This window comes from Argopecten irradians, chromosome 2 (genome assembly GCF_041381155.1).
Source record: "Argopecten irradians isolate NY chromosome 2, Ai_NY, whole genome shotgun sequence".
Taxonomy (NCBI): domain Eukaryota; kingdom Metazoa; phylum Mollusca; class Bivalvia; order Pectinida; family Pectinidae; genus Argopecten; species Argopecten irradians.
The window spans coordinates 35,467,357-35,494,156 of NC_091135.1; the positions used below are offsets into that span (position 1 = coordinate 35,467,357).

General features: G+C 32.1%; 2 protein-coding genes across 2 annotated transcripts in view; one reads left to right on the plus strand and one right to left on the minus strand.

Moving 5' to 3' along the window:
• Positions 1 to 6,472: 6,472 nt before the first annotated feature.
• On the plus strand, positions 6,473 to 12,497 carry LOC138315300 (high affinity choline transporter 1-like). The gene is made up of 4 exons (XM_069256199.1): positions 6,473 to 6,761; positions 7,213 to 7,342; positions 8,723 to 8,940; positions 9,404 to 12,497. Exons 1-4 carry the CDS (start codon positions 6,657 to 6,659, stop codon positions 9,959 to 9,961), a joined length of 1,011 nt encoding a protein of 336 aa, XP_069112300.1. The 5' UTR covers positions 6,473 to 6,656; the 3' UTR covers positions 9,962 to 12,497.
• A 2,714-nt stretch (positions 12,498 to 15,211) lies between these two features.
• Positions 15,212 to 26,800, minus strand: part of LOC138315304 (acyloxyacyl hydrolase-like) — a 35,205-nt gene continuing 23,616 nt past the window's right edge. Inside the window, exons 12-19 of the mRNA XM_069256207.1 lie at positions 22,209 to 22,248; positions 21,341 to 21,415; positions 20,749 to 20,824; positions 19,672 to 19,827; positions 18,905 to 18,964; positions 18,424 to 18,526; positions 17,865 to 17,941; positions 15,212 to 17,163 (exon numbers count right to left, since the gene is read on the minus strand). Coding sequence (XP_069112308.1) covers positions 17,035 to 17,163; positions 17,865 to 17,941; positions 18,424 to 18,526; positions 18,905 to 18,964; positions 19,672 to 19,827; positions 20,749 to 20,824; positions 21,341 to 21,415; positions 22,209 to 22,248 — 716 coding nt within the window. The 3' untranslated portion in view covers positions 15,212 to 17,034. The remainder of the gene's footprint in view (positions 17,164 to 17,864; positions 17,942 to 18,423; positions 18,527 to 18,904; positions 18,965 to 19,671; positions 19,828 to 20,748; positions 20,825 to 21,340; positions 21,416 to 22,208; positions 22,249 to 26,800) is intronic.

Consider the following 26,800-nt stretch of genomic DNA (forward strand, 5'->3'; position numbering starts at 1 on the left):
TGTATTATATACATATATATATTACTGAGTTATACTAGGGGACCATATTCTGTTTTAATACAATATTTGTTATATAGGGACCATATTCATATACATATATTACTGAGTTATACTAGGGGACCATATTCTGTGTTTGTATTATACATATATATATTACTGAGTTATACTAGGGGACCTATATTCTGTGTTTGTATTATACATATATATTACTGAGTTATACTAGGGGACCATATTCTGTGTTTGTATTTATACATATATATTACTGAGTTATACTAGGGGACCATATTCTGTGTTTGTATTATACATATATATTACTGAGTTATACTAGGGGACCATATTCTGTGTTTTGTATAATATATCATATATATACTATATTACTAGTTATACTAGGGGACCATATTCTGTGTTTATATTATACATATATTACTGAGTTATACTAGGGGACCATATTCTGTGTTTGTATTATACATATATATTACTGAGTTATACTAGGGGACCATATTCTGTGTTTGTATTATACATATATATTACTGAGTTATACTAGGGGACCATATTCTGTGTTTGTATTATACATATATATTACTGAGTTATACTAGGGGACCATATTCTGTGTTTTGTATTATACATATATATTACTGAGTTATACTAGGGGACCATATTCTGTGTTTGTATTATACATATATATTACTGAGTTATACTAGGGGACCATATTCTGTGTTTGTATTATATACATATATATTACTGAGTTATACTAGGGGACCATATTCTGTGTTTGTATTATACATATATATTACTGAGTTATACTAGGGGACCATATTCTGTGTTTGTATTATACATATATATTACTGAGTTATACTAGGGGACCATATTCTGTGTGTTTATATTATACATATATATTACTGAGTTATACTAGGGGACCATATTCTGTGTTTGTATTATACATATATATTACTGAGTTATACTAGGGGACCATATTCTGTGTTTGTATTATACATATATATATTACTGAGTTATACTAGGGGACCATATTCTGTGTTTGTATTATACATATATATTACTGAGTTATACTAGGGGACCATATTCTGTGTTTGTATTATACATATATATTACTGAGTTATACTAGGGGACCATATTCTGTGTTTGTATTATACATATATATTACTGAGTTATACTAGGGGACCATATTCTGTGTTTGTATTATACATATATATTACTGAGTTATACTAGGGGACCATATTCTGTGTTTGTATTATACATATATATTACTGAGTTATACTAGGGGACCATATTCTGTGTTTGTATTATACATATATATATTACTGAGTTATACTAGAGGGACCATATTCTGTGTTTGTATTATACATATATATTACTGAGTTATACTAGGGGACCATATTCTGTGTTTGTATTTATACATATATATATTACTGAGTTATACTACTAGGGGACCATATTCTGTGTTTTATATTATACATATATATTACTGAGTTATACTAGGGGACCATATTCTGTGTTTGTATATATACATATATATTACTGAGTTATACTAGGGGACCATATTCTGTGTTTGTATTATACATATATATATTACTGAGTTATACTAGGGGACCATATTCTGTGTTTGTATTATACATATATATTACTGAGTTATACTAGGGGACCATATTCTGTGTTTGTATTATACATATATATTACTGAGTTATACTAGGGGACCATATTCTGTGTTTATATTATACATATATATTACTGAGTTATACTAGGGGGACCATATTCTGTGTGTTGTGTATTATACATATATATATTACTGAGTTATACTAGGGGACCATATTCTGTGTTTGTATTATACATATATATTACTGAGTTATACTAGGGGACCATATTCTGTGTTTGTATTATACATATATATTACTGAGTTATACTAGGGGACCATATTCTGTGTTTGTATTATACATATATATATTACTGAGTTTATACTAGGGGACCATATTCTGTGTTTGTATTATACATATATATTACTGAGTTATACTAGGGGACCATATTCTGTGTTTGTATTATACATATATATTACTGAGTTATACTAGGGGACCATATTCTGTGTTTGTATTATACATATATATTACTGGTTATACTAGGGGACCATATTCTGTGTTTGTATTATACATATATATTACTGAGTTATACTAGGGGACCATATTCTGTGTTTGTATTATACATATATATTACTGAGTTATACTAGGGGACCATATTCTGTGTTTGTATTATACATATATATTATGAGTTTACTGAGTATTATACATATATATTACTGAGTTATACTAGGGGACCATATTCTGTGTTTGTATTATACATATATATTACTGAGTTATACTAGGGGACCATATTCTGTGTTTGTATTATACAAATATATATTACTGAGTTATACTAGGGGACCATATTCTGTGTTTGTATTTAACAACATATATATTACTGAGTTATACTAGGGGACATATTCTGTGTTTGTATTATACATATATATTACTGAGTTATTACTAGGGGACCATATTCTGTGTTTGTATTATACATATATATACTGAGTTATACTAGGGGACCATATTCTGTGTTTGTATGTATACATACTATATTACTGATTTAATTAGGGCTCATTTCTTGATTGTATAAACATATAATTTTGATTGACTTTGGTACCCATAATCTAGTAATTATTATACATATATCATTATTAGGGTTAATACTAGGGGGAACATTTTCATTTATGTTTATCTTTATATAAATATATTCTGAGATATACTCTGGGACATATTCTTTGATTGTAAATATATATGTATTACTGAGTTATATAGGGGGACTGATGTTTTGTATGTCTTATACATATATATTGACAGAGAGTTATATACTACGTGTACATATTCTGTGTTTGTATTGTATTATTCTTCATAAATATATACTGATGGAACTACAAGGGGACCATATTCTGTTTTTATTTATTATACATATATATCTATATGGTTATACTAGGGGAGACTATCTTCAGTGTTTTTAATTATACAAATATATTTAAGTTAGATATACTAGGGGGACCACATTCTCTATGTTTTGTACTATACATATATATCAACTAATGAATTATCTACTCAGGGTGACCACTCTTTCGAGTTTTTATTATACATATATATATTTAATTGGGGACCAGAGTTAGTTATACTAGGGTGACCAGATTCCGCTGTTTGTAAATATTTATCTGATGACTCATATACTAGACAGAGATTACTACTCTAGGGTACCAATATTCTTTGTTATTTATTTATCCCTATCTAATAACTGAGCTTATATACTAGTTGACCATATCTCAGTATTTTTATCTATACAAATATATATTACTCGAGTATATGAACTACGGGTCCCATATTATGAGTGTTTGTAATCTAACATCAAAATACTTACTGATTTAAACTAGGTGAACCGATATTCTGTTTTTAGTATTAGACAAAAGTAAAACTGAGCCGGTCTAGGGGTTCTCAGGCGGAGAAACCGATATTCTGTGTATTGTATTACAACATCTAATATTACTGGATAGTTTAATACTAGTGGTGACGCTATTGCATTGTATCTGAATTAAACATATACAATAATTAACTGCGTTATACGTTAATACTTAGGGGAACCATATTCTGTGTTTAAGTATTATACATAAATAGATATAAACTGAGCTTTATACTAGGGACCATATTTGTTATTTGTTTATGTTATTATATATATATTACTAAGCTGAGTTATACTAGGGGACCATATTCTGTGTTTGTATTATAACATATATATTACTCGATTAATACTAAACTAAGGGGAATTTGACCATATACTGTGTTTGTATTCATAGATTACATATATATTACTTAGTTATATAGGGGAATGTTACCATCAAAATTCTGTGCCCTTATTCACTTCTTCCTCTTATCCAATGACTATGTGTCCACTCATACATTTCTCATAATATTATGAATATTATACATTTGTCAACACCAGTGTTGCTTGCAACTTTGTATGCTTGACAAAAAATGACACTAAATGAAATAACTTTAGAAACTGTACATTAAATATATATATATATAAATACAAAATCAGGTAAAGTAACCATGGAAATCTGTTTTGGTAGATTGACTAGGTGAGCAGATTAACTTATAGATTTGTTTTATATGGTTTGACTGCGTTGGACCAAGTTCACTGTTCATTTATGAATTAAAGTTCGATCTGGTGATAATATATAATGAATTATTGTTTTCAGACGAGCCTAATGACAAAGCCCTCACAGGCCTGTATTAAAAAACTACCAGGTCCTTCAGGATTTATTGAAATAATGACTAACAAACAGTCATTCGATTTGATTAGTAATGCATTATTAATATATTTCATCGATCAAAGCCAAAGCCCTACACAGGCCTTTGTTAACAAAAATAACAGGTCCTTCAAGGCTTTCCGTTTTATAATAAAAATAATGACTTAAAAAACAGTCCAACTGGTTGTAACAGAACCCTAATAAACGAAAACAGCCTAGATTTCTTCTCTGACTCAGGATTGAAGACCATGCAGTATAACTTGCTTTGTCTAAATCGAATGTCCCTGAGATATTTGATCGGTACGGTCTGGGATAGACAAAGACTGATTTGGACAAGTTATATTGTACACTCACAATAATTCATGATTGAAATGATATTTTGTAAAATTTTCTCACACTTTGAAGTGAACATAGCACTTTATATATATACCCTAACAAACCATTTAGTCCTTATTGATTATAAAAGGACTTGAACTCTAAACTTCTGATTATCAAACTTCGACCTTGCGATTGGGGTGCATTGAATCTGATTGTTCCAGTGAACAATTATAACTATGTTTATATATTGCTAGCTTCTAGCTTACTCACTCATTACACTCTATGTGGGATGCATTGATAAACTGATTGTTCCAGTGAACAATTGTGATATAACTATATATATATTAGCTAGCTTACATACACACATCAATAGAGCTGATATAGACATTTAATGCTATACCAATGCACATATATTCATGATTGTTATTGTTGTAAAAAAAAAATATCGGTTAATTATTTTTTAGAATGACTGAATTTGAGAAAGAATAAAAAGATTTAGGTCAGTGAAGTCCAGGGATAAAATTATAATTGTTGTTTACTGATACAATTTATTGCTGAGAAAAAAAAACCATGTAGGTATAGATTTTAAATGTCTGAGCTATTGTGTAGTTCTATATCAGGGGTATTTAACATAACATTTTGACACATTAATTAATGGACGAAGATTAAACGATCTTATGTGAATAATTTAATCTCATTAAACCTTTGGTGTGTTATGTAGTGTACGACAAAATGTGAGATATGGTTTACGACAATATATGGAATTGAATATCGTTGACAGATAACAGATATTGAATAGAATAAACATTAAGATTGTTTTTTGTTTTGTTAAACTTTGATTATTTAAAGTTTAGTATTGTGTAATGTCATACTGTGTGATCAAGTATTTCTGTTTGACTTTCAATTCTAATAGACCTTTGCAAGCCTGTGGTAGGTCTTTTAAAAAATTAAGCTTCAAACCTAAAGTGCTTGTGGAATTAAATAACATTTTAGATTTAACAATCTAAAACTTCGACTCAATTTAGCCAATTCGCGCCAAATAAATATAGATAATTACAACAGTATGTTTTGCTCACAAAATATAGTACGAATATTTGCGACGTTTATTTTCTGTATATTTCAGCAATTGAATTAAAGCAGACCGCCTATTAGTGAAATTGCAATCCATTCAAAAGGAGGAGTGTCAATTTGGGCCCTTTGGTGGCCATGACCGATAAGCAATATTTTTTTGTTTACAGATACCCGGGGTTTAGGACATCATGATATGACATATGATTAAGGTCAGGTCGGAGTCCCTTGTGAATTATGAGGGTTAAACAGGAGGGGCAATGTTTTTTAATTTGTCTCGTTTTGTTGGAACCAAATGATAATTTTGAAGGATGTTTCATGAATTTTGATGCAATTATATGTTGAAAGCAAAACATTTTGGAAAATATAACTTCATGTCAAAAAATAGGTCACAGTGACCTAATTTTGTTAAAAGTCAATTATTCAAGAATTAAGTTCATCTGGTGCCATAATGTACCAAAAAAAAATGTTAGATATAGTATATAAGATTGCGTCGAGCAATATATTTACATCTTGTAAACTTATGCGGTTATTTAATGATGACATTGAATAAATTTATTATGTTAAGGAGGTATTAAAACAAATATCTGAGTTTCTGATGAGAATACACACAGATTCAGATTAATCTTACTAATTCTATCAAATATATTTTTAAAATTCCAAATTTATCGAGGGAAAGACTCATTTTCTAATGAAATCACTACGCCGTTTTATCAGTCAATCAAAAGTGACGTTACAACGCCGCTTTTTTCATTTTTGAACCAATGGAAATGCATATTAGAAGCAAAATTGAAATATTATTTTTTAGGATTCAACGAACACTTCCGCTGTAATAGTGTTAAGTCCCTGTAAAAAGTTCGATAATCAATATTATGTTTATATTTTCTCATTTGTCTAGGTGCTAGCCATACCCTTTGCCATCAACAACCCTGCCGTGGACATGTCCCGCGTAGAGACGTCATGGACGGGAACACTTGAACCAGCAATGATAGGGGTATACATAGACACCATTTGTATGCTAATTATGGGAGGAATGCCGTGGCAGGTTAGTCTTTGTAACAGGATATTCTCACTTACGCTTTGTAGCAAGTAATTACATCACTGAACATAAGGAAATTTGATGATGACATTTATTCACAGAAGTACTTTTGGCAATACAGTGCTTTTGGTAATCAAAAGTTTATCTCCAGCGCTTATTATGATGCACTGTTACTGTAAGTCAGTTGACTTATCATGCATTTCAGAAGTTTTTTTAGTCTTTCATGGATTCTAAATTTCACGATTTCCATTTCAAAACCAATGTGCGGATATTAACTTTTGTGGATTTACCAGTTGGTATAAAATACCTACCATGAATGAGGCAGATATAATTTCGCGGAGATAAACTTTCACGAATTTACATTGACCGCGAAAGTAAATCGCACGCGAAAGAAAACTGGTTTACAGTATTTGAAGCGGTTTATTGTATATAAGCTGTGATTTTGCTTGTTGATTAGGCGTTGTACCAGCGTGTGTTGGCCTGTAAAAGCCCAGCACTTGCCCAGAAAGCCACTCTCTTGGCTGCTGCCATCTCTCTTGTCCTTGCTATCCCTCCGGCTGCTGTAGGGGCCATAGGGGCAGCCACAGGTAAAGTTGTTGACATCCACATAGACTTCATCTCTATACATCACAAACTTAATAACATACTGAATTACGTTTAAAGTCTTAGTGTTTGATATCAAAAAGAGTTTTAAATATATGATATGCAGTGGCGTAGGAAGATGAAACGTAATGGGGTGCAATGGTCCTCAATATTTCGTAACACCCCCCCCCCTCTCGCGCGCTCCGCACCCACAGGAGATATACTTTTTCATGTATTTTAATTACATATAATCCTTGTACACATCTAATAGACAGTGGCTGCGCTACCTGGAAATAATGAATACACAAAATAGCGTGCGAGTTTGGGGGGTCTGGGGTATCCCCTGGAAAAACATTACGATTTAGAATGACTGAGATGAGTTTTACCATGTATTTTGATGCTTTTTCGAGCGCCGAAGGCGCGAGATTTTGGTGTTTTGGGGGTCCGGGGTCTCCCCCGGGAATTTTTTTGACAATTTAGAACGGCTGAGATGAGTTTTACATTGCATTTTGTTGAATTTGCGTGCGCCGTAGGCGCGAGATTTTGGTGGTTTTTTTTTTGTGGGGTACGGGGGTCTCCCCCTGAGAAAAAATATTACGATTTTGTATTTTGACGATTTTAAAGCATTCTTAACACGGCAATTTTTCGATTTAAAGTTACCTTTCGGTTTTTGTGGGGTACGGGGGTCTCCCCCTGAGAAAAAAAAATACGAATTTGTATTTTGATGATTTTAAAGCATTCTTAACACGGCAATTTTTCGATTTAAAGTTGCCTGCATTTAGAAATGATTATTGTAAATGTCGTCATATCATTATGCAACCCAGCTCGATCTGAACATACCGGATCCACACCATCGGCACATTGTTGTGTAACTCAAAATAATAATGATTTGATTGTCTTGCCAAGATATATAAAGAAATTCATCTTTTATTATTTTTTTTAATAGTATAATCCCTTAATGGACGTTTTGAGTCTAGTTCGTGTGTATTGAATTTTCATTATTAAAGGTTTGAACATTACGCGCTTGAACATTTTAGGAATAGCGCCGCGCAGCGGAAAATTTTCAAAATGAAGTATAAAAATGTGCAGGAGGACCCTTTTTTTCTTTCAAATGTGCAATTTTAGAAAATTTCACTCAGCGACAATGGGGGGGGGGGGGGGGGGGCAAAAAGACATGTTTGCCCCCCACTGCCCCCCTCCCCGCTTCCTACGCCCCTGATATGTGGCGTTTTATGAAGCGAGACCGTGTTAAATCTTCACAAGAAGTTTCTGCTTACCGGATCCATTTACAAGTTCGCATAATATTATATTTTGGGGACAAAAATACTGCAATATAAGACAATTACTTGATACTAATGGACCAAGTTTGATTTATTTTCTTTTAGATTGGAATGCCACCGACTTTGACGGACACATACCACTTGAGTACAGCCAGTGGACTCACATTTTCCCCATGGTGCTTCAATACCTCTGTCCAGTGTCCGTGTCCATCATCGGTATAGGGGCCGTTTCGGCAGCAGTTATGTCCTCGGCTGATTCGTGTGTTCTCGCAACTGGAAGTGTATTTGCTAATAACATATATAAAAACATCTTCCGACCAAAGGTATATTTGAAAGATTTCTAAATATTTATGGTTCACTTTAATTATTTCACTACTGTTGGAAGTATACGATACATGTATGCCAATATTACCATGTGATCACCTCGTCATAATACTCGACGAACAAACCGTTCAGTCTATGCAAAAATAATAGAAATGAGCATATTACATGAAATTAAATTATATGCTTTTCTTGTAATATGATGGTTCGGTACAATGTCAGAGATAGTTCCTAGCGTTACCAAAACCCCATATCAACGTGCTAATAATGCCTAATTCGGGTTACAGTCTTGGACAAATATCGTTGAAACAATGTGTATATCGACGGTTAAGAGCCACTCTGTGAACTTTGGTTCTTATGTTATTTTCTCACTGAAAATTATTAAAGCATACAACATTTTCATGATAGGGTGTCCATATTGTTATACTGTAGTCTTACATGATAATATTACGTTTTACATTTCAGGCCTCCGACAGGGAGATCGTCTGGGTCCTCCGTGGTACTATAGTCGCGGTGGGAGCCGCTGGTGCAGCCATAGCTTTGACAGTTGGAAGTGTGTATGGACTATTCATCCTGTGTGCTGACCTAATGTACGTCATACAGTTTCCACAGCTCGTCTGCGTCCTGTGGTTAAAGTGCGCCAATACCTACGGCAGCTTCATAGGCTTCTTCGTCGGGCTTTTCCTCCGTGTTGCAGGCGGAGAACCATTCCTGAACATTGACTCTTTGATAAATTATCCTCTCTACCACGAGGAGTACGGACAGCTCTTCCCCTTCAAAACGCTCTCAATGCTCTGTTCGCTTTTCTCTATCATTGGTTTTTCTTATGTAACAGAGCAACTGTTTACACGTGACATTTTATCCAAGAAATTCGATGTCTTTCGTTGCTATACGGACAACGAAGACATACAAAATCCAGATGATGTTGACATGGAAAGAAAAGAACCTCTCATGACAGATAAAGACCAGTTCAGGAATGGCCGGTACGAACTTCGTACGCAAAATAATGCAAATTCCTTCTGAAGACTGATTGTTTATCGAAATCCATAGTCCTGAGCCTCGTCTGAGATGTTAGACAAAGGTTCTTCAAAAGCTAATAGGTTCTTACCATAATCAGAAACATAATATTGTAGAAGGCGTGTACCAAATATTGCTTAAAATACAGTAACACCAAACACTAGTTTCAAAACTCGTCATGATTGTTCCTTCAAAATAATATCGATGATTGCTTTGTTAAATTGTTATGCGTAACATGCATAACGACTCCAATCTATGCATTGGAATCTTTATGCATAGACTTTTGTATAAATTCAAGTGTAAAATGTCAGGCATACGAAATTCAACTTTTCGTTAAAACCCTTTGTTGATGATGAATGGCAGCTCCGTTTGTACACTCACTACATAGTACCAGCATGATGCTATAAAGGTACGGTAATAGCATTTAAACTTATTTACAATTGTATTTCAGTTATTGTAAATGTGTAAATGGTTACATTAGTTATCCAACGAACATCGGTGACTAGGCAGCTCAATCGGTAGAGCATCCGGCTAATGTTCCAAGGTTCTAGCTCCGGTAGTTTGAACGCTACAGTATTCTGTATGTTTTTACATTCCAGGCAATGAAACATTTTGAATATTTTTACGATGTGTGCATTTTTTTTGTAACACATATTGGGTAGATCTTGTTTGAAAATACAAGGCGCCTGTTGTAAACATAATTGGGCTTTTGAAAATTGAATAAACAATGGAGCTTTACACCTGCTTAATCAAAGTTTCTAATCTAGCAGGAAAACTGTCTGTATCGAAATCCTACAAACATCTCACATAAGTCAACAACCATACCACAGCCACCCAAACATGAACTTAATATATGTAAAACAACAAATACACAGGAGGACGTTCTTAAATCATATTGATTTGCTGTTAAGGTAAATCATAACCAAGCAAGCAACAATTAGATTAGATTAATCTTCAGTATTGCTACATTTTCTCTTACATTGTTACTGATAAGGTATAATTGAATAATGGCATTCGAGTCACGAACAAAATACTAAACTTTTGGCGAGGAATATTACACGTACAAGGAAAATGTACCAACTCTGTATTATATTTCCAATAGATACCCAACCATATTAAAATACATTAGAAAATAACCTAAATTCCCAAACCTACCACTAAGAGAATACTTATTTTGGGTTACAAGGAAGTGACACTTAGTCGTCCATACTGTAAGTGAATGTGGTTATTCAAAGCGAGTATTCAACTCCGCGATTTTCTAATGTTTCGCTAAAGAATATTTTCATAGTGAAAAAAGATTTTCGCGACGGTTGTTTAAAATCCGCGAAAATCATAGTCGCGATATAGTAGAACCAACGTGATCTAAATCGCCAAAATAAATCGCCGCGAACATAAGTTAATACAAACTGGATTTATACCCGATATTATCAAGATTTTAAAAGATTACAGTCTTCAAAATCATTTGATTAAATATGTCAAGACAGCACAATTTCCCTCCAAAATTGTGAGGAAAAGGCTGGTAAATTCGTCGATATATTACTATGAAAATATGCTACTGAGGGACCGAACGCTTGCGGACGGAGATTTTCTTCGCTTTCAAAATATACACAGTACGTACAATTCATCGCATATACTGTGAAAAATGTAACCAAAATGTTAACTTATACTACAATGTGGAATGAGGAAGTATGTAAAAACTGCGAGGAACTGTATACAGATAATATTCTCCATTTCACATCTAAGTGCCATTTTACAAAAGGGGACAGAATTAATTTTATTATAAAGGTTCTCGCGACATATTGACCTGAATTATGTACGTATATAGATAATCTTTCACATTAACATTTTTTGAGAATACTACTTGGAATGGATTGTGAAGTATTCCAGAACAAGCTACAGTCACGAGAAGAATACGAACTTTTCTTAAATGACAGCGCAGAATTTTTGGAAATCACATCTAGAAAGTTTTATAACCACAAAAAGTGATTCTCTAGAACAAACTCTAATTAGAGAATACCAGTACCAAACTACCAGATGAAATATAATTAACATATAATGTAAGATACAAGCAATGTGAAATGTTTTGAAATTTCTTTTGTTTTGTAAATCTCGTGTTCGAGGAATAAAAGAATAGGTTGATGATTGATTCATTGTACCAACTCTCTATTATTTTTCCAAAAGATACCTAACCATGTTAAATTACATTAAGAAATAACCTAAATTCCCAAACCTACCACTAAGAGAATACTTATTTTGGGTTACAAGGAAGTGACATTTTGTCGTCCATACTGTAAGTGAATGTGGTTATTCAAAGCGAGTATTTAACTCCGCGATTTTCTAAAGTTTCGCCAGGAATATTTTCATAGTGAAAAAAAGATTTTCGCGACAGGTGTTTAAAATCCGCGAAAATTATAGCCGCGATATAGTAGAACCAACGTGATCTAAATCGCCACGAACATAAACTTGTTAACAGCAAATAATAGGTCAGTGATGGTTTAAAGCATTCATGGAAATAAAGAAAATTACGTGTATAATATTAGAAGGATTCGTGTCTGTCTCTTTACATTAGTAAACACCACGCGAGACGCCTATGAACCGGGAATACAAACCGTTTTTCTCAACAAATACTTGTCTTATCGAGTCAAACGAAACACCAATGTAAAGTTTATTAAATTTCACAAGGTTTATAACTTATTTTAAGGACGGCAGATTTAGAGGCTATGTCTTAAACTTTCGTTAAAAAAATACGACAGCTCATGAAATGACGGCCCGCTTCAGAAAGTAATACGGTAACCCTCGCAGCCGCAAGCTACATCAAAGGCTGCGCCGGCGGATATCAAAGGAAAATCAGCCGTCGCCCAACGTCACGGTCAGTGCACAAACACAAAAGCTCCTGCCTTGTACTCCCCCCAAAACCCAGTGTGACTTATCCTTCTCATTTAAAGCATTCATGGAAATAAAGAAAATTACGTGTATAATATTAGATGTTCTTGTTGATTTTGTTGTATTTAAAGGCCGATGTGCGGCCAATATCGAAACCTTTGATTTTAGAAGCCAGGGAGCGATTTCGAGTTACTGTTGTATGCATATGCAATTCATCACTAGTAAACGTCATTTCTTTAGAGAATGGGTGACTGAAATGGGCTGTTGCTACACACACACACATATATATATGACAGGTTCCTACATATGCATTGCATGGATGTAGGTCTAGATAAAGCGACATGATGAAACAATGACAGGGATGTACTGTTAACGTTCTGAATGGACTTGGCTCACAGCCTTCGTGCACTAGAACAATAAATGTACAGTCCAATGTCAACCACATGATGTCGGTCTACCATAGAATTGACAAAAAAGCAGAGACTTCAATCTTACAATATCATCTGTTCATGGCTTCATGGACACCTGAACAACGTACCAGACAAAAGAGATCAGGTTTTGAAATTTCTTTTACTTATATTTACTTCTATTTACTTCACCAAAATATTGACGTATAGATCACACGTACTTTCATTTTCAAAGACTAACATTTTATTACATCTTATATTCTAAAGTTTCGGTTTAGTCACAAAAATTATCCATCCAGTGGTCTCTAGCATATCGTTGTTTTACGATTCATCTCCAATCCTTTGTCACGAATCGTTGAAAAATTAATTTCTAAATGTGCTTCGTATCTGGTGTGTCTTTTCTACTATTCTTCATATTCTGTATTATATATCTAAAAGATACCCAACCAGGTTAAAATGAATCACCCTTAATTTCAAAACCTACCAATAAGAGAAAAGTAATTTTGGGTTACAAGTAAGTGATACTTAGTCGTCCATACTGTAAGAGTGGTTATTTAAGCGAGTGTTTACTTTCTTTAAGGTTTCGCTGGAGAATATTTTAATGGTAAAAAGGTTTTTGCATTACAAGTGTATATTTCTTCCTTTCGTAAATTTCTACATCCCCAGCAATTATCTTTTGATATAACAACTGCAGCGTGTTTGTACTTTAAACCATCTTATTTTCGCTGAGATTAAATTTGGCGTATTTGGTAATTCAGGAAAATTAAACTCGTGAAAATGATACGAGTACACGTCAGTAGATCTATCGTGATCTAAATCGCGAAAATAAATCGCCACGAAAATAGTTACCCATGAAAACGCGAAAACAGGTCACCGCGACAATAACTTGGTTTACAGTAAACAATATTGATATCAGGGATGTGGATGTATCCAGGAAAGCATTTACGGAAATAAAGAAAATTACATGTAACATACGAGATGATTTTGTAGCATTATACGTGCCGTATATGGACGAAAATTTTGACATGGTATTTTTACTTCAGTTATCTATTGCAAACCGCCGGATTTGATGAATTAAACTGTGAAACTAATTCAAATGGACAAACAAACATACACGTATATGATGCCTTATAATCGTTATTACAACACTTAAGTTATACACGTACATGCATATATATCTGGCAGGTTGATATATGCAATGCATGGATGTAGGTCTAGATAGAAGTGACATAACATACCAAGCAGGTACTGTTGCATTCTGAATGGACTTGGCTCAAAGCCTTTGTGTACTAGAACAATAAAAGTGCAGTCAAATGTCAGCCACGTGTAGATCTACCATAGCATTGACAAAAAGACTTTTCTAATCCTAATAATATTACTTGTTCATGGCTGCTCCATTGACACCTAATCAACGTACAAGACAAGAAAGGTTATTTAATTAGATCGAAAATGTTCTTTACTTCTATTTACTTTCTTTTTACTTCAAGGTCTTGACATGTAACTCACATGTTCTTTTATTTTCAACTGTTAATAATTTATTAATTAATTATTCTAAAAGTTTTGGTTTCAGTCACAAAAATGATCATCCAGTGATTTCGTAAGCATTTCGTCGTTTTACAATTCGACTCCATTCAAAATCATTGAAAAGCGAAACATCTATGAAATTAAGGTAATTTTCCAAATTTACATCCTATCTGGTGTGTCTTTTCTACTGTTCTTCATATTGTACGATTAATTCATCTTCCTGAAACCTGTTGTGTTAGAGAAAACTGACGAGATCACAGGGATCTGAGAATTAGTTACAGATTTTATATTATGAACCCACCAGAGTGACCTAAGAGCAATTTCAGACGTTTAAGAGGTATAGATTAAAAGACGATAAAAATCATACTCTACACGGTACTATATACTCGTATAAAGTACCATGTAGAGTATGATTTTGGCATACATTTTTTTTTAGATAAAATTGATAATTACTTTATAGATGAATATCACTGCAATAAATCGGTAGCGTAAGTCAATATAGCATTTTCCATTTCAGATTCCAAGAGCAATGTTTACTTGTTACATTAGGACTACAACATCATGAAGCACCTTATCCACAAAAGAAAAGCAGGTTTTTTCCAATATAAGTACATTTTAATATCAATACAAAGGAAATTTGCATCACATTATACAAAGGATCATATAACAATATATGCATAATGAAAACAATTATATTTTTATTTTAATAATTCTGAAAAAAAAAGATAAAAGAAATTTTATAAGTTATTTAAATGCACAGGTAACAAATCAATAATAACACGAAAGTAAAGGGGATTGATGATTTAAATATAGAAAACTGAATTATCAATATCAATAACAAAATTGTTATAATCTAAATATAGAAAACAGAATTATCAATATCTATAACAAAATCTTTAAAGTCAAAGTTGATCTTTTTGAGTAATTGAGGAACAGGTGAATTTTTGTCCCAAGAACAGAACCAGTGTGTCATTCCCTTCTTTAAATACCTTGGTAAAATGTTGCTTCTGGCTAAATAGAATGAAAATATTTCAATTTCAAGCAAAATCATCAGTTTTGAGAGCATAACATAGTGATATGATAAAGTGAAAATTTTATTAGACTAAAAAGTGAAAATATACATGAAGCACATTAACAAAGTAAAAAAAACAATATCCCCAATTTCACGATACAAACAGCACTAAGTAAACTGACATTACTCAAGTTACATAAGTAAATAAGGTTTTGATCGAAGTGGGTGTTTTTTGCTTTGAGAAATCATGTTCAGGTCTTATATTGGCTTAATTTTAGTAAATATTCTCTTGGGCCAATTTTTATTGACTAGATTTGATTTATTCATTTAGCACTATCTTAGCACATACAGCACTGAATGTTTTGGTAACAAATTGGTAGGTATCTGAAACATGATATGCTTGCAGTGTATCAAAGCGAAATGCAATCAACCGTGGGTCTAGGACACGCTTGCACCTTCTTGAGTCAAGACTATTACTAAACCCGTTAAAACTCAGTATTGTTGTAAAACACTTATAAACACTTATAACACACAGAGAAAGTGTGGTGAGTATTTCAATCAATAACAAATACTGTGAGCAGTTTCCAGTTGAAAATAGTTTGCACATCAATGAGTTGTCCTTTCTAAATCAGGCAAATAAATGTGGATGTGTTTGTGTAAGAGGGGGAGGTCATTTCTTCAAATCCATGAGTAAAAAATTATAAACAACTCTTTTTGCATATTGCAAATTAATACAGATATTGATATAATTAATGAAGATATTGATATAATTAATGTTTATTTCAAAATCCCCAAACCTTTCCCAATACAGGTTGAAATGAGACTTCAACGAGACATAAACCTGATCCTTAAACCAATTAATCTATCTGAAATAAAGATCTTATCACAAAGTATCAAATATCAATACACTATCTGGAATTAGCAAACATCATTGTATACCCGTAATTTGTTAATCATATTGTCTACTATCCATGAACAAATAATTTATTACAATTATACATAATACTACTGATTAAATATTTGTAGGGATATATATATATAGTATATGTGTACTTATATATTATCACAGTATTTTATGAGCTAAAACAGACAGCGAGGACGCTTATAAAATACAGTCATCATAAGCTAGTAATAGTTTGATTGTAAATTAACAGAACATAAAATTAATACTTAAAACATTTGAAGATATACAAGATAATTTTGGCCAAGTTTACAAATAACGCACTGTTAATATAAGGCAATCTTGCACATGCTTAGTAGCCTCCTTGATTCCCGAAGACAGCTTTGATCTTGTCATTGAAAGGGTTCATCGGACCGATGGCGTCAGGGTACTTGGTCTCTAAATTCTGCCACATTACCTGCGCTGATAATGCTTGGCCGAGCTAGTCAAGAAATGACATATAATTAAGTCTAACTGGAGTAAAAATTCAAATCGGTCTATAAAGAGCACCCACGAGACCAGGAAAAAGTGGTCATTATTGCCAAGTGGTCTTTACACACAGGTCAAATTGTGTTATAACTGGCCATTTGGGACTATGAAAAATGGTGTTATTAAGTAGGTGTCCTTTTTTAGGTGGTTTCTAAGGCAGGTTTTACTGTATGTCAGCTGGAGTTATTGCTTGTGTTACCTCCTGCCAAACATAAAAAGATCCAAAACCAATATTGTATGACTTTGATAACTGTCACAAAATCTATGGACAACCATTGTGGCAGAGACAGGGGCATGTTAATGCCAATAGGGATCCTGTATGAGTGATAAAGTAAAAATGATGGTAGTTCAGGAGAAAAAAAAATGACCAATCACAAGCCTGCAGAGATTTTGTTATGTACATCAAAGAAATCAAATGAAATAGGTACACTGTCTTTGATGGTGTTGCTTTGAAATTGGATGTCGCTCTCCCTGTAATCTTCAGAGGAAATCTCTAAAGGCTTGTGATTGGTTAGGTTATTTTTCTCCTGAACTGCTTTCAGTTTACTGTAAAATAGTCGAGGAATAGATATCACAACAGTGAAAGTAACCCCTGCAGTATCAAGGATGGTGATATGGGTGTCTAAGATTGGTACACATTGTATGGTGACTTACCTGATTGGAATGAAATCCGTCTACAGGTTCCAATGCCTCCCAGGTTTGAATTCCAAGTTTTTTGAACTCTTCTATAGCTGTGAAAAAAGAACAAGTCATAGGTCATTGAAAACATCAAAAGGTCAGAGAGGTCACAAGCAAGTTCAACATCCTTGCTTTTATTTGGGATGACCCTGATACTGATAACTATATATTATGAAACAAATGATGCTTCTCTTCAGGCCCAATGATAATGAAACAGTCAAAAGTTAAAATGGTCTTAATTTTAGACTTAGTCAATCACAGATGGTGATGTCAAAAGTTCTATCATTTTAGCCAATCACAGATGGTGATGTCAAAAGTTCTATCATTTTTGATTTTCACTATTGAACTTATATTCAACTTAAAACTTCATTATAATTTGTTTATTTTGAGAGAAATTTCCCCCTATCATTTTTGAAAGTACCAGGTATTCTTTGTTTATTTTCATTACTAAATTATATAGCTCACATTTAAATGGCAGAATAAATGAACTTGCCTTATCCTATAACCTTAATAATGTATTGTGTACATGTATTACCTTGAAATATAGGATTTTCCATGTAGTCAAGTTTGAAGTTGGAGTATTTGCTTGCTTCTGTCTTTGCCACATCTTTCAGAACACTACTCAGTTCCATAGCTCTCTGTTATAATAAAAATGACAAGTTTATAAACAAACAGAGAGTGAACGGTGAAATATTGAGTTAAGGTTGGTGAATCTATTAATTTTGAAAACGAAATCTTCAGATATTATATATAGGTCAACTTATTTTTGAGGCAACTTTATTTCACGTTTTTATACATAAGGATGATGATTTATTGGTGCGATTTCTTATTGACCACGAAATCTGCAAAATTTAATTGCACACAAATATAAAAGGTAACAGTAATCATGTTTACTTTCATGATAAAAGTCTCCAGACTAAAAATTATGTGGTAATTCAAACGTAAATTTAAAGATATCTAAATGCTTTCTTAACTAAGCAGTTTCAGATGAGATTTCATGTTATAAATGATATTACCTTCGTTGTCATATTCCGTATTGTTTCATTGGTATTCAGCCAACCAAGGCAGGGTGATATCTGTATAGAAATACCAAAAACATTTAATATGGAGTGACATATATCTAAGTTTTGATTTTAGAAGCATCCATGACTATAATTGTTAAAGGCCCACTACTTTCCGGAGCAAAATTTAAAGGTTTCTTAAAAACATTAATAACAAAAGAAAATATATATCGATGGCTTAAGATGAGGTTACAACACGAAACATATGCAAGATTTCCTGTCTAATGTACGATAACAGTGGAGATTCATTTCGCTGTTTTGCCGTCTGTCGCAGTGATGGTCAACTACAGCGCGGCATTTAGGACGACGGCGGGAAACATAAAACGACCCGCGTTATGAAAATTAACATTTTATTTATTCTAATTAAACAGTTCTGAAGGTGATGATAAGTTTGCTAGTAAACGTATAGTTTATAAATCCTCCGACTCTACAAAATTATTGATCTCGTTTTACATTCCTATTTCAAAAATTAAAAGCCGTTTTGGAAAGGTAGTGGCCCTTTAAGGAACATGTGACTACATGTATATAAACTGTCTAGCTAAAAGGAGGCTACCTGAACATAACACATATGAAAACTTTTGTTATCTTAAATTGATATATACAAAACAAATTTTGAATTATTGAAAATTGACTCCTTCACCCCTGATAGTGAATTATTCATTACTTTGAATTAGGAGTGTCTTCAGTAGTGGATGAGTTAACATAGATTGAATGCCTTTTACCTCTAAACAGTTGAAGTAATTGTAGAAGTCGGTATAAGTGACATCATTCCGGAGTGAACCAATGGGATGGATCCTGTCCTTAAGACTATCATAGAGGACACGTCCATCTACCAGTCCTACCAGGAAAACATGGCTCCCAGCAGGCAAGGTCTTCCCCTGTCACAGATAAAAATCATTAAAGATGCTCCATCACCAACAGAGAATAAACAATATTTATAATTTTAATAGACAATAATCGTGTATATACCGTATGTACTGTATGTTGAATTATTCAACAGTGTATATAAATCAATTAGTTTTGCTATGATAGTCAGCACAATCAGTATCTCATTCCATATTGGGCATAGTGTCATGGATTTTTAATTAATTGTTTTAAATACTTTTATATGAAGTAAAATATGAAGCTGAAATTTTTCAATGATGGTAGTTTAAAGTAACTAAGAAACATCTGTTACCGAGGAAAAAATTCTAATTCATCTGCTCCTGTTTTTAATAGACACAAATTACCATTCGTCAGTAGTGAAGCATCTTTAATTAACATGTTGATAATGTGTTAAGGTGGTATGGTTATAAAACTGGATACACAGTGGTCTCCCCTGCCACAAACACATGCTTGTGGTAAATGTGTGTGTAATTGAGATAAAATCTGCATTTTTACTGGTATATTTGTTACACCAATGTAGCTAATAATACCATATATATATTCTGGAAAATATGTTAAGTACAAAAAGTGATTCATTCAAAGGGAAAGTTTTTTGTAGGGATACCAGGAAAATGTTAAACATTTATACATGTCTTAATGTCTACCAGTACTGAAACCTATATAATGTACTGAATTGATACATGAAATAGATGTATTTAAGGGGAGATATCTCTATTATACTTTTCACTGTTTTGCACTGCAAACCACTTTATTTTTGTAAAATACAATTTGTACGCTAATATTGCAAATATTGTATAAAACCGAACTATGAAAGCATGATGATCGTTTATCACAAATTTGTTGAAAATAATGAACACGTGAAAAACTTGTATACATGATTACAACGTGGTGTACAGTACTCAGTATCACCTTACCAAAAACTCCAATGTTCTCATGGAATTATTTCTTATTTCCTCCGTAGTTGTCATGTGAGCAAAGGTGTCTACATGTCTGAAGGAGAGGTATTATGTTCTTAATGTTTCTTAAAATTAATGAAGATATTTTGTAGATGAGAGAGCAAATGAAAGCACAAAAACTTTTAAAAATTCTTCAATATGATTAAAAACAAAAACATACACTTTATATTTAAATTTCATGTTTACATACCGGTATTATGTGCTACAATTAATTACCGTATTCGACCCAATAAACACCCAGGGCGTTTAAAAAATTGAAAAAAAAAACCCAACTCTACAAATAACCTCTAATAAACCAAGATTATTGCAAATCTCTTAAGTTTTTTGTAGTTATGGTCTTTATGTCTGGGAAATTGAAATCAAGGCCTCAAAAAGGGGGAAGGGCACTGATAGGGACATGGGCGCATATTTGGTCAAATACCGTACCATGAATTTAAGGTCTTCAATAGTTTTCTTTTTATATTTTCATTATAATACGGGTACTTATGTTTGTATATTTTTTTTTTTCAATTATTGTTAACTTGTTTCCATGTGTATGTAAAAACCTTACGAGTTACAAACATCATTTCCAATTAAGGCATAGAATAGTGTGACAGGATTGTCTGCGGTCCGGTTACGAAAGAGGCTACAAAATATCAAATTCCATTTTATATACCAGTACATATTATAAGACTCTTTCATATGTGGATATGAAGGATAGGGATATTCTACCCGAGGGTCACAAAATGTAGTAAAACCCGAGGCTTGCCGAGGGTTTTGCAACATTTTGTGATCCCGAGGGTAGAATATTCCTATCCTTCATATCCACTTATGAAAGAGTATTTTTCTTTCATACCTTGACGTTTTATTGCAATTTTATAACGATAATATCCCGCCATTTTGAAATAAATTCGAAGAAATCCATGACTGAAAGTCAAATTACTTGATGTTTTCAACAAAAATTACGTTGTTTGCATCTTTTATAGTAAAACCAGTCAAGTTTGTGAAAAAAATGTTAAAATTTTACCAGGGAAATAGAAATTTTGTTGACGCCATGACGTCACGAGGCTTTATTGCATGGGTAGCCATGCAATACAGCCTCAGGCGGCATGAGTGTATTGCCCTAGACCACCCAGTATTACACTCGTAGGTATGAAAGAAATATATATATACATATATAAAATATTGAATCAATCTAAAATCAGAAACAACAGATAACAATGAATCAGATTATATCTCAAATAAAATTTATGACCACCATATTTTTAATGATGACACTGAACATAAAGCACTTTAAAAAATTACATAAATATTTTGATAAACAAGGGGACATAACTCTACAAATAACCTCTGGTGGAATCAAATGATAGTTCATATAATATATTATACCTATATAGATGTACATTGTTTACCATCCCTTCTGATGATAGAAATCTTACCTATGCTGTATTGTATCAGCCATGGCACCTGTCCTGGCACCTGTAGTAATAGAACAGAAAGAACAATATGTAAACTAGGGGACCATATTCTGTGTTTGTATTATATATATGTATTACTGAGTTATACTAGGGGACCATATTCTGTGTTTGTATTATACATATATATTACTGAGTTATACTAGGGGACCATATTCTGTGTTTGTATTATACATATATATATTACTGTTATTATACTTATATGTATTACTGAGTTATACTAGGGGACCATATTCTGTGTTTGTATTATACATATATATTACTGAGTTATACTAGGGGACCATATTCTGTGTTTGTATTATACATATATATTACTGAGTTATACTAGGGGACCATATTCTGTGTTTGTATTATACATATATATTACTGAGTTATACTAGGGGACCATATTCTGTGTTTGTATTATATATATATATATTACTGAGTTATACTAGGGGACCATATTCTGTGTTTGTATTATACATATATATTACTGAGTTATACTAGGGGACCATATTCTGTGTTTGATATATTATACATATATATTACTGAGTTATACTAGGGGACCATATTCTGTGTTTGTATTATACATATATATATTACTGAGTTATACTAGGGGACCATATTCTGTGTTTGTATTATACATATATATTACTGAGTTATACTAGGGGACCATATTCTGTGTTTGTGTATTATACATATATATATTACTGAGTTATACTAGGGGACCATATTCTGTGTTTGTATTATACATATATATTACTGAGTTATACTAGGGGACCATATTCTGTGTTTGTATTTTACATATATATTATGAGTTATACTAGGGGACCATATTCTGTGTTTTTATTATACATATATTACTGAGTTATACTAGGGGACCATATTCTGTGTTTGTATTATATATATATATTACTGAGTTATACTAGGGGACCATATTCTGTGTTTGTATTATACATATATATATTACTGAGTTATACTAGGGGACCATATTCTGTGTTTGTATTATACATATATATTACTGAGTTATACTAGGGGACCATATTCTGTGTTTGTATTATACATATATATATTACTGAGTTATACTAGGGGACCATATTCTGTGTTTGTATTATACATATATATTACTGAGTTATACTAGGGGACCATATTCTGTGTTTGTATTATACATATATATTACTGAGTTATACTAGGGGACCATATTCTGTGTTTGTATTATATATATATATTACTGAGTTATACTAGGGGACCATATTCTGTGTTTGTATTATACATATATATTACTGAGTTATACTAGGGGACCATATTCTGTGTTTGTATTATACATATATATTACTGAGTTATACTAGGGGACCATATTCTGTGTTTGTATTATATATATATATATTACTGAGTTATACTAGGGGACCATATTCTGTGTTTGTATTATATATATATATTACTGAGTTATACTAGGGGACCATATTCTGTGTTTGTATTATATACATATATATTACTGAGTTATACTAGGGGACCATATTCTGTGTTTGTATTATACATATATATTACTGAGTTATACTAGGGGACCATATTCTGTGTTTGTATTATATATATATATATTACTGAGTTATACTAGGGGACCATATTCTGTGTTTGTATTATATATATATATATTACTGAGTTATACTAGGGACCATATTCTGTGTTTGTATTATACATATATATATTACTGAGTTATACTAGGGGACCATATTCTGTGTTTGTATTATATATATATATTACTGAGTTATTACTAGGGGACCATATTCTGTGTTTGTATTATACATATATATTACTGAGTTATACTAGGGGACCATATTCTGTGTTTGTATTATATACATATATATTACTGAGTTATACTAGGGGACCATATTCTGTGTTTGTATTATACATATATATATTACTGAGTTATACTAGGGGACCATATTCTGTGTTTGTATTATACATATATATATTACTGAGTTATACTAGGGGACCATATTCTGTGTTTGTATTATATATATATATATTACTGAGTTATACTAGGGGACCATATTCTGTGTTTGTATTATACATATATATTACTGAGTTATACTAGGGGACCATATTCTGTGTTTGTATTATACATATATATTACTGAGTTATACTAGGGGACCATATTCTGTGTTTGTATTATATATATATATATTACTGAGTTATACTAGGGGACCATATTCTGTGTTTGTATTATATATATATATTACTGAGTTATACTAGGGGACCATATTCTGTGTTTGTATTATACATATATATTACTGAGTTATACTAGGGGACCATATTCTGTGTTTGTATTATACATATATATTACTGAGTTTATACTAGGGGACCATATTCTGTGTTTGTATTATACATATATATTACTGAGTTATACTAGGGGACCATATTCTGTGTTTGTATTATACATATATATATTACTGAGTTATACTAGGGGACCATATTCTGTGTGTTTGTATTATACATATATATTACTGAGTTATACTAGGGGACCATATTCTGTGTTTGTATTATACATATATATTACTGAGTTATACTAGGGGACCATATTCTGTGTTTGTATTATACATATATATTACTGAGTTATACTAGGGGACCATATTCTGTGTTTGTATTATACATATATATTACTGAGTTATACTAGGGACCATATTCTGTGTTTGTATTATACATATATATTACTGAGTTATACTAGGGGACCATATTCTGTGTTTGTATTATACATATATATATTACTGAGTTATACTAGGGGACCATATTCTGTGTTTGTATTATACATATATATTACTGAGTTATACTAGGGGACCATATTCTGTGTTTGTATTATACATATATATTACTGAGTTTTACTAGGGGACCATATTCTGTGTTTGTATTATACATATATATATTACTGAGTTATACTAGGGGACCATATTCTGTGTTTGTATTTATACATATATATTACTGAGTTATACTAGGGGACCATATTCTGTGTTTGTGTATATATATATATATTACTGATTTTACTGTGTTGTATTATACATATATAGGGGACCATATTCTGTGTTTGTATTATACATATATATTACTGAGTTATACTAGGGGACCATATTCTTTTGTTTGTATTATACATATATATTACTGAGTTATACTAGGGGACCATATTCTGTGTTTGTATTATATATATATATTACTGAGTTATACTAGGGGACCATATTCTGTGTTTGTATTATATCTGTTTTATATATAAATTACTGAGTTATACTAGGGGACCATATTCTGTGTTTGTATTATACATATATATTACTGAGTTATACTAGGGGACCATATTCTGTGTTTGTATTATACATATATATTACTGAGTTATACTAGGGGACCATATTCTGTGTTTGTATTATACATATATATTACTGAGTTATACTAGGGGACCATATTCTGTGTTTGTATTATACATATATATTACTGAGTTATACTAGGGGACCATATTCTGTGTTTGTATTATACATATATATTACTGAGTTATACTAGGGGACCATATTCTGTGTTTTGTATATATACATATATATTACTGAGTTATACTAGGGGACCATATTCTGTGTTTGTATTATACATATATATTACTGAGTTATACTAGGGGACCATATTCTGTGTTTGTATTATACATATATATTACTGAGTTATACTAGGGGACCATATTCTGTGTTTGTATTATTATATATTACTAGTTATACTAGGGGACCATATTCTGTGTTTGTATTATAATATATATTACTGAGTTATACTAGGGGACCATATTCTGTGTTTGTATTATAATATATATTACTGTTATGACATATTCTGGTTTGTATTATACATATATATTACTGAGTTATACTAGGGGACCATATTCTGTGTTTGTATTATACATATATATATTACTGAGTTATACTAGGGGACCATATTCTGTGTTTGTATTATTCATATATATATATTACTGAGTTATACTAGGGGACCATATTCTGTGTTTGTATTATACATATATATATTACTGAGTTATACTAGGGGACCATATTCTGTGTTTGTATTATACATATATATTACTGAGTTATACTAGGGGACCATATTCTGTGTTTGTATTATACATATATATTACTGAGTTATACTAGGGGACCATATTCTGTGTTTGTATTTATATATATATATATATTACTGAGTTATACTAGGGGACCATATTCTGTGTTTGTATTATACATATATATATTACTGAGTTATACTAGGGGACCATATTCTGTGTTTGTATTATACATATATATTACTGAGTTATACTAGGGGACCATATTCTGTGTTTGTATTATACATATTATATTACTGAGTTATATAGGGGACCATATTCTGTGTTTGTATTATACATATATATTACTGAGTTATACTAGGGGACCATATTCTGTATTTTAGGGGCATATATTATATTATATATATATATTACTGAGTTATACTAGGGGACCATATTCTGTGTTTGTATTATACATATATATATTACTGAGTTATACTAGGGGACCATATTCTGTGTTTGTATTATACATATA

Coding starts and splice junctions, on each gene's coding strand:
- LOC138315300 (XM_069256199.1), top strand. CDS start 6,657: ATGTCCCGCGTAGAGACGTCATGGACGGGAACACTTGAACCAGCAATG. Junction 7,343..8,722: donor GGCCATAGGGGCAGCCACAG/GTAAAGTTGTTG, acceptor ATTTTCTTTTAG/ATTGGAATGCCACCGACTTT. Junction 8,941..9,403: donor AAAACATCTTCCGACCAAAG/GTATATTTGAAA, acceptor TTTACATTTCAG/GCCTCCGACAGGGAGATCGT.